The sequence below is a fragment of the Charadrius vociferus genome, unplaced genomic scaffold (assembly GCF_000708025.1).
Source record: "Charadrius vociferus isolate BGI_N301 unplaced genomic scaffold, ASM70802v2 scaffold325, whole genome shotgun sequence".
Lineage (NCBI taxonomy): Eukaryota > Metazoa > Chordata > Aves > Charadriiformes > Charadriidae > Charadrius > Charadrius vociferus.
The window spans coordinates 1918514-1928066 of NW_009648526.1; the positions used below are offsets into that span (position 1 = coordinate 1918514).

The 9553-nt window shown below is 38.1% G+C and overlaps 1 protein-coding gene across 1 annotated transcript in view; it reads left to right on the forward strand.

Moving 5' to 3' along the window:
- The first annotated feature begins 651 nt into the window (after positions 1–651).
- UNC13C (unc-13 homolog C (C. elegans)) overlaps positions 652–9553 on the forward strand; it is a 176190-nt gene continuing 167288 nt past the window's right edge. Inside the window, exon 1 of the mRNA XM_009885724.1 lies at positions 652–3763. Coding sequence (XP_009884026.1) covers positions 799–3763 — 2965 coding nt within the window. The 5' untranslated portion in view covers positions 652–798. The remainder of the gene's footprint in view (positions 3764–9553) is intronic.

Consider the following 9553-nt stretch of genomic DNA (forward strand, 5'->3'; position numbering starts at 1 on the left):
GGTGTGAAAAGAAAGCATCTATTTCTCAAACCATAGCCACGTGCATAATTCAATCTCAAGATAGAATGGTACTTCATAAATACCATACTGATTTGTTGCACAGAATCCTACCTTGCTCCTAAGGTGAACCAAGAGACACCTTTCTACTTCTATTTAGCTAGCTAGAAACAACTTGTTCCTCTGTTGGTTTTTTGACCACTGCTGTATATCATATAGATCTAAAATGAAATGTCATTACTCTGAAAGAAAGCAGACAGTAATAATACCAAATATCTCAGTTAAAGTCAGAGAATTAAATGGGACAAAGAAGCCTGTAAATAGGTGTAGCTTACTCGTTTATTTTAAAAATATTTGCCTAGAACTGCTTTCAGCTTCAATTGTTCATGAAAAATTCTATTCAGACAATTATGGGGAAAAGTATAAATAAATACTTAACTGCTCTGTGTTTCCATTGTAACCTGGTTAAAACAACATCAGTGTTATTGAATAAGTTTGTTTGGCAGCCATTGTAATGTCATTCCCTTCTTTTTAGACACTTCAGGAAGCCATGTGCAACAGAGTGAGATTTTGCAAGACATACAAAACCCCTTCAGGATTTGGTTTCAAACAAGCAGATGTGTGATTTATTTTTTTTTTATTTTTATTTTTTCCTACTGTCAAATGGTACCAGAGCATCAGCAGTTTATGTCTATAGTCTCCGCTGATGAAATATTTGCCGATGATCGTGTTGGAGATACAAATACTTGTCTGGAACAAAAACTGTGTTTTGTGGAAACAGCTTAATATAAACTACACTCCATGGTTTCTGCCCTCTTAAAGAGCTTGATCTCATCTTACATATATAAGATTTGCAAAGGAATGTTTACAAAGAAATCGGGAAATAGTACAAAAAGGAAAGAGAGTTGTCAGAGCAAAAAGGAACAAGACTTAACTCAGATTGGACAAACAAAGAATCCAAAATTTTCAAATACTCTAAAAAGCACTGTTAAAAAGATTGCCAAGTGTCCATCTGCTCGCAACTTATCAACTGAAGAAGAAGAAAGTAATAGAGAATTTTCACTTTCTCCGACATTCAGTTACAGAGTTGCTATTGCCAATGGACTGCAAAAGCACATTTTTGTAACAAACAGTAATGATGAAGATATAGCTCAAGATCTGTCTTCAAATGATAGCTCATATTCCGAGTCATTAAGTGAAGTAAAAAGTAATAGCAAGAAAAACGAATACTTATCACACACAATGCCTGTGAGACGCAACAGAAAAAGCTTAAGCAGCCTTGCACCATCTGATGGAAGTTCTGATGGAGAACGCACTTTACACACGCTGAAGCTGGGAGCTTTACGAAAACTAAGAAAATGGAAGAAGAGCCAAGAATGTGTCTCATCAGACTCAGAACTAAGTACATGGAAGAAAACATGGGGCTTAAGAAGTAAATCTCTGGACAGAACTGGCCGTCACCAGAAATCCAATACTCTCGAACCTGGCTTTAGTTCGACAGGTTGTATTAGTCAAACCCATGATGTTATGGAAATGATCTTTAAAGAGCTCCAGGGAATAAGTCAAATTGAAACAGAACTCTCTGAATTAAGAGGGCATGTTAATGCTCTGAAACAATCAATTGATGAAATTTCTAGTAGTGTAGAAGTTGTACAAAATGAAATTGAACAATTGCGAACTGGGTTTGTACAGTCCAGAAGAGAAACTCGGGACATACATGACTACATTAAGCAGATAGGCCATCCAGGAAACAAAGCAAGTCTGAGGTTTCTAAATGTGCCTGAAGAGAGGCTTGAAAAAACTGAAAGCATAGTTTACAAAATATTAATAGATAAAATGGGGTTTTCAGAGGCACAGAACACTATTAAAATTGAGTTTGCCCAAAGACTGGGGCAGCAAAGAGACTGTCCAAATGCAAAGCCAAGACCTATTCTTGTTTACTTTGAGTCATCACAACAGAGAGATTTGATATTAAAAAAGTCTTATAAACTTAAGGGAACTGGCATAGGAATTTCTACAGATATATTTTCCCATGACATAAAAGACAAAAAAGAAAGAGGACTACCTTCCTCTCAGACATATGAGAGTATGGATATGAAGATTTTAACTGTGGAGACAAAAACTAAAATGCATGACTGGGAGTCACCTGACAGTGATAAAGACTTGGAATCAGATATAAATAAGAACAGTTATGCAAAGATATCTAAATCAGCACTTCAAATAAAAACAAGCACTACAAAGGGGAGTATTGAGTCTGCAAATACTAAAGACTTTAATAGAACTGCTGACAGCAGCACCTTTTCCAACAGAAGAAATTACGACAATCAGTCACCAGAATTGGACAACATGGAAAAACAATCAAAGGCCTATTATTCAGACATGACTCCTCTATGGCATTTACAGAATGACTTTGCTACACCAAAACTTAGCCGTTCAGAGTCAGATTTCTCAAAATTGTGTCAATCTTACTCTGAGGATTTTTCAGAAAATCAGTATTTTAGCAGAACAAATGGCAGTTCACTGTTGTCTTCATCTGATCGAGAACTTTGGCAGAGAAGGCAAGATGATTCTACAAACTGGTATGGCAGTTCCCAGGAACAGACTTTTATCCAAGATATGCAGCAGTATCCAGAGCAAAATGAAGTAGAGAACACAGAAACTGTTGACAGTGGAGTAAGCAATGGAATAGTATGTGCATCTGGAGACAGGAGCCACTATAGTGATTCTCAGCTTTCTTTACATGATGATCTTTCCCCATGGAAAGACTGGAATCAGTTGGGACAAGGGGCGGGTTTGGGCCTAGATTCATCCACACAGGAAGTTTTTGTGTATGATATGAGCAGCCCTTCAGATCAACAGACAGACTTTGGAAAGTGCCAAAGTTCTGACCTCCAGTATGATACTGAAAGCTACGATTTTACCCTTGATGGTACTTCTCCATCATGTCCAGGCCTTGATAGCGAATCACAAAGTCAGTGGACTGGTCAATATGATGATTATCAGGAAACACATTCTATCTCCCCTTATCAGAATCAAAACAGATTGCCTATGATGTACCGAAGTCAAAGTGAACTACCAAGTGATGACTCGGAAGAAACAGCCCCTAAATCATGGCATAGCCGATTAAGCATAGATCTTTCTGATAAAACTTTCAGCTTTCCTAAATTTGGTTCTACACTTCAGCGTGCTAAGTCAGCTTTAGAAGTGGTCTGGAATAAAAGTACACAAAGTTTAAGTGGGTATGAAGACAGTGGATCATCTTTCATGGGAAGGTTTAGAACTTTATCTCAGTCTACTGCAAACGAATCAAGTACAACACTCGATTCTGATGTTTACGCTGAGCCTTATTGCTACAAAGCAGAATATGAGGAAGACTTAATTGAACCACCTGGAGAAAATGAAACAGACTACGTAGAAGTAATGGAACAAGTCCTTGCTAAACTAGAAAATAGAACTAATAGTAGTGAAACTAGTGAGCAGGTCCAAGAATATGAACTGGTGCAGCTATCGTATGAAACTCCATATGCAATGCTACCAGAGGAGCAATATGACACACAGTTTGACAGCGTGGTCAGTGAAGAGATATTGGAAGTTGAAAGCGACACAGCTGCTGACACAGAAGTAAGAGAAGATGAAAATCAGAATGTCCCAGAGATGCTTACTGAAACTCCAAAGAAAAAAAGAATACGACCATCATTTAAAGAAGCTGCTTTAAAAGCATATAAGAAACAAATGAATGATTTGGAAGAAAAGATCCTTGCTGGAGGTAATAGTATTTTAATATTGCCTTTTAAGTAAAACATTGAATATTAATTTCTGATCTTGATTCCATTGAATTTGGTGACGAAAATTCTGCTTATGTCTGGTATTGTTCCCAGGGTGAAATAGTCCCATGGAAGTCAAAAGGCTAATATTTTACAAGTTTGTTTTGAACGAATTTTCTGAATATATTTAGTCAAACGTGTTTATAAGCAATTGTGTTGCTTTGCATTTCAGTAACTTGAAAATTAAATTTCACAAGATTTAAATCCTATAAAAAGAACTAAACAGTACACTGTTCTTGGTTTTCTTATAGCTTTATAAATTTATTCACAGGAGTAATCCAGAGTGTTCAGATATTACAGTGCTTCCTTTAACAGTTTTTAAGGCATGGTTGGTTTTTCACTATGAGGGTGGTGATGCACTGGAACAGGTTGCTCAGAGAAGCTGTGGCTGCCCCATCCCTGGAGGTGTTCAAGGCCAGGCTGGATGGGGCTTTGAGCAACCCTGTCTCTAGCAGGAGGTGTCCCTGCCCATGGCAGGGGGGCTGGAACTAGATGATCTTTAAGGTCCCTTCCAACACAAACCATTCTATGATTCTATATTCAACCTGATGAGCAGTGTTCTGCCTCCTGTATGTAACCTATAACTTGTTATGTACTTGTGAGAGTGCACATCTAAACTGATTTTAATCCTGTCCTTAGCTGTACTCCCAGTAAGCCCTCAAGCAAGTAGTCAGTCCCCAAAAAAGGGAAGATAAGGGTAGGGAGGAAAGAGGAAAGAAGTCTAAATGATATAGCATCCACGTATAAAGAGGTGGTAGAAAGGAACTTAACTCACAGAGGGTGTTGACACAGATTTATTCATGAACTTGATCTTCCATGTTAACATACTTCAAAACAGACAGTCATATACATAACTTATACCTCTAGTAATGCACGAATATGGTGATTTTCAATATTAACATACATTGTAATGCTAACATTATGATATTGCATGTGCATTTAATTGGGAGCACATAATTACAGTAGCTAGCCAGATGGTAATTGTCACCTTGACTGAATCTTTGCTTTCTTTATTTGCCTCAAAAAAAAAAATATCATCTAATATATTCATATTAAAGATGAAGAATTGTGCCTTTAGCCAAAATTTGTATTTAGTAGTAATGACCATCCAAAGCTTGAGCTACTATAAAGTTTCTTTTGTATATGGACAACTACTTTTACAATAAACATATGGCCAAGTTGAAAGCATGTTATACAAGCAATTAAATATTGCTTAATGTGAAAGTTTACTTTAAAGTCTATTTTTACATTCAGCTAGCGGTAGTAGATTGTAGGTTTGCATTTTGCAGAGACTTTTCTACAGTACTGTGTTAGACAGTAGATGGTGTATGTATGAAGAAACAGCTGGCACTAACTAGTATTTTCATGAGTTTTTCAAGATTTTTTTTGAGGCATGGGAGTGGGGGCCCACAGTCATTCTACGTAGTCATTGTTGTACAATAGGAATATAAAAGTCTGAAGACCTAATTAAAGAAAGCACACAGGGAAGATCCAAAATAGTGGAAGCCAAATTGGTTCCACTATTTAAAGTCTGTACATTTATATATGTTGTTAGATAACATAGGCTGTTAGAAAATGAGAACTAACTTTGATGTTACATACCATGTGATCGGTTCTGTGAATAAAACGTGTGTGTTCTTCCTTTAACCCAACAGGTGAAAGACCTCTTACAGTCTCTTAGTCTACTGACTTTTTTTTTCTTCTGAATTACTGAAGCTTTTTTGTACTATATTTACAGAGAAGCCACCTTACCCTGAGGCTTGTTTATGAAAATACATTATTAGGTGTCGTCTATGAGGCATGAAGTGTCTAAAGTTATAAGATGTCATACTAAGACCTCCATTTTTGTTCCCACTGAAATAAAGGAGAAGGGAACACAGCAAGAGGTTAAAGGGAATTTATAGATGAACTGCTACAACACTACTTCTCAGATTATTCTGAAAACAGTGTGCATTAACTATTGAGTTCTGTTTTCTCTTCACACTTTTTCTTCCACCCCAACAGGGAGGACTTGCGTTTCAATCAGGGATTCTGCCTCAGCCCTCACTAACTGGTTTGTTACAAATCTATCTTCAAGTCCTGTAGCATACCTGAAAAGACTTATTAACCAGTCTTTCATGTTTTATATCTAATGGATTAATATAATATTCTACCTTCTAATGTCTGCAGAACACCTAACAATTCTTCAGAATTTATAATTTTCAAAATATATTTCCTAGCTGGAGTAGTTCACTAAAAGAATACGTTACCTGAAAAACTATTACTGCTGTGTGAGGTGCGGTATTATCACAGTCAAATCTTTCATGATTTTACTTTCAATGAGCTGGATGCTTGATGTTATAGACAGTCTATTCACAGATAGTGCAATCCACAGGTGGACTCTCCATCCTTGGAGTTATTCAAACACCCTCTGAACATGGTCCTGGGCAGTCTGCTCTAGGTGACCCTGCTTGCGCAGGGTTGTTAGACTAGATGGCCTCCAGAGGTCTCTTCCAGCCTCAACTGTTCTCTGATAAGGAAATACATTTCTTGAATACTTTGAATGCAGCCTTTGAAGAAGGATGTCTTCTTAATGTCAGTTTGTCCTCTAAGACAAAACTTCTGTTTATTCATTGAATTGCACACAATTTTGATTTAGTATAGGAAACAACATTTTGTAAATAACTTCTTCAAGGAGTTCTACAAAACACACAAAATGTACAGTTTGTGGCCTCTCAGTTTTCACTACCTGCCTCCTCTTCTTCATGTGTGGATTCATGCATGTTCAGAGAATACTTAAATTATCATTTAAGCAAATAGTAGTTTGGGGAATTATATTTTCCTTTCAATACTTGCAGGATCAGTAGTAACTTGAAAGAAAGGTGACTAATAGCTGATCAAGGGTTTACATTACTTTTATGAATTTTTTTCTCTCTTATTCTATAACTGGTTCACAGTCAACTTCTGATTTCTTATTTGCGGATGGAAAAGTACTGTTTGTAGATCAAGTTCCTTGAATTAATCTTCATTATATAACCAAAGCATAATCTATTGTTTAATGAGTTGTTTCATCTCTCCATGTAGGCAGGAGCAGGTAGACAGTAATCTGGCCAACCAGAGATGTAGCCAGATAATACAGTAGGGTTATTTCTTCAATTTAGTACAAAAGAAAGGTTTAGAATCCTATTATTTTCATTCTAGTAACACATAAGGTAAGGTCATTGTAACTTTGTTATATAAATAATTTATTAGTGCATAAGAGCCCCATCAGATAGTCCTATTCTCTGCCTCTAGCTGGAAAGAAAAAACACGCTATGGGCTGATTGCTTATCTATTATTTATTACAACCTGGTTTTGGAGATACACTGAAGTGAAAGTAACAGGGTATATGGATGAGAGGAGACGCAGGCGGTACATGAGTAATCCTTGGATTTAAAGTTCTGTAAGGACATAGAGGCATTGTGATGATGCTTGTAAATTAATGGAAGGATTGATGGGTTTTTAGAAAAATATCGAAGAAATGCTGGCCAATGGTTTGTTTCTTTGTGTGCTGTAATCAAGAATAACTCTTACCCTTCTATGTAGTGTTCCGGTCCTCACATTATTTTCTAGCTTTCCCTAGTGGCTGCTTTCGTTCTATCTCTATCTTGTTATCTTTTACAGGTGCCTTAGAATAAGCATCGTTCTCTCTCCTGATGAAACTATCACTGATAAGCTTCCAGAGTTGCATGTACTCTTCTAGGTTATCTTTAATGATAACATTGACTCTTTCTATGAATGGTAGTTTACAAGCAATAGCTTCTTGATGTAGTTGCTGAAGATGTTACTGATCATTTGGTGATGGATCAGATTTTAAAAAGCCTTTGGTCTGAATTTTCTGCTAGAGAGTAGAATCATAGAATTATTGGGGTTGGGAGGGACCTTTAAATGTCATCTAGTCCAACCCCCCCCACAATGATCAACAAGACCACGTTGCTTAGAGCTCTCTCCAGCCTGACCTTGAATGTTTCCAGGGATGGGAGATCAAGCACCTCTCTGGGCAACCTGGGCCAGTGTTTCACCACCCTCATTGTAAAAAAATTTCTTTCTTCTGTCTAGTCTAAATCTTTCCTCTTTTAGTTTAAAACCATTATCCCTTGTCCTATTGCAACAGGCCCTGCTAAAAAGTTTGTCCCCATCTTTTCTGTAGGCCCCCTTTAAGTACTGAAAGGCCACTATACGGTCTCCCCAGAGCCTTCTCTTCTCCTGGCTGAACATCCCCAACTTTCTCAGCCTGTCATCGTAGGATAGGTGCTCCAGCCCTCTGATCATCTTTGTGGCCTCCTCTGGACCTGCTTCAACAAGCCCATGCCCTTCTTATGTTGGGGACCCCAGAGCTGGACGCAGTACTGCAGGTGGAGTCTCACCAGAGTGGAGTAAGGGGCAGAGTCACCTCCCGTGACCTGCTGGCCACGCTGCTTGTTATGTACACCAGGATACGGTTGCCTTTCTGGGCTGTGAGTGCATGTTGTCAGCTCACGTTGAGCTTCCTATCAGTTAACACCCCCAATTCCTTCTCCTCAGGGCTGATCTCAATCCCTTCATTCCCCAGCTTGTATTGACACCAGGTGCTGTCCTGACCCACATGCAGGACCCCGCACTTGGCTTTGTTGAACATCATGAGGTTCACATGGGCCCAATTCTCGAGCCTGTCCAGGTCCCTCTGTATGGCATCCCTTCCAAGTAACCTTTAGATTGTTTGTTGTCAAGTTGGGTGAACTCATCTTACTCTACACATACATAGAGTGGCAAGTCAGATTATAGGGGCCAGGGATGAGAGTTACCTCTTCAACATGTGGATGAAAGTGAGGTTTCTGTTGTTTTATAGGAAGTATTTGTATTACTTTTAGCGGTGTCTGACTGAAGAACAGTGCTTAGAGATCAGTAGTAATACAGTCTTATTTTGTGTATGCATGAAGGAGGAAATGTGATGCTACCATTTAAACCACAGGAACCAGTAATGTATTACTGCACTCCCCTTGCAGTGTGGTCGTTTGGTTCCACATTAAGAAAAGCTGTCAACAAAATAAGTATATTATTAATGCATATTTGAAACTCCGTCTATTCAAACTACACCCTTTTGAAACAAGGATATATTTTCTTATTTTGACAGCTTTTCTAGCCTTTTTATAATAACTATTTGCTGGAACTGCCCGAGTCAGCTGTATTTCCCAAAGAGTATAGGCTTTAGAAGTTAATCTAACCTTATCTTATGGTACTCAGGCTTTTGTTTCCTCCATGTCTTACCTCCGTTATGTTTGGTTTTAATACATTTGTATAGGTGCACAGTTACTAGTAACTAATAATTACAGTTAAAAGTATCGTACCAGCTTTGTTACGTAAAGATATATCTTGGATTTGGACTTGAAAATGTCGGTGCTGCGGCCCAGATGAAAATCAACTGATCTGGTATTGTTTAGTGAATGAATCAGGCATTTTATAGCCATTTTGGTGGAAACAGGATAAAGTAAACCATTGCCTTGCTTATGGCAACAGCATGTTGGTTGGTGGTGACTGTAATAGGGAAATAAGAAGCCTCTTAGAAGATAATTTGCTTTTAAATATTGAAGAGTTTTTCTACATTCAATCTACGTCACAGAATCACAGAATCACAGAATGGTTAGGGTTGGAAGGGACCTCTGGAGATCATCTAGTCCAACCCCCCTGCCAGAGCAGGGTCACCTACAGCACGTTGCACAGGACAGCGTCCAGGC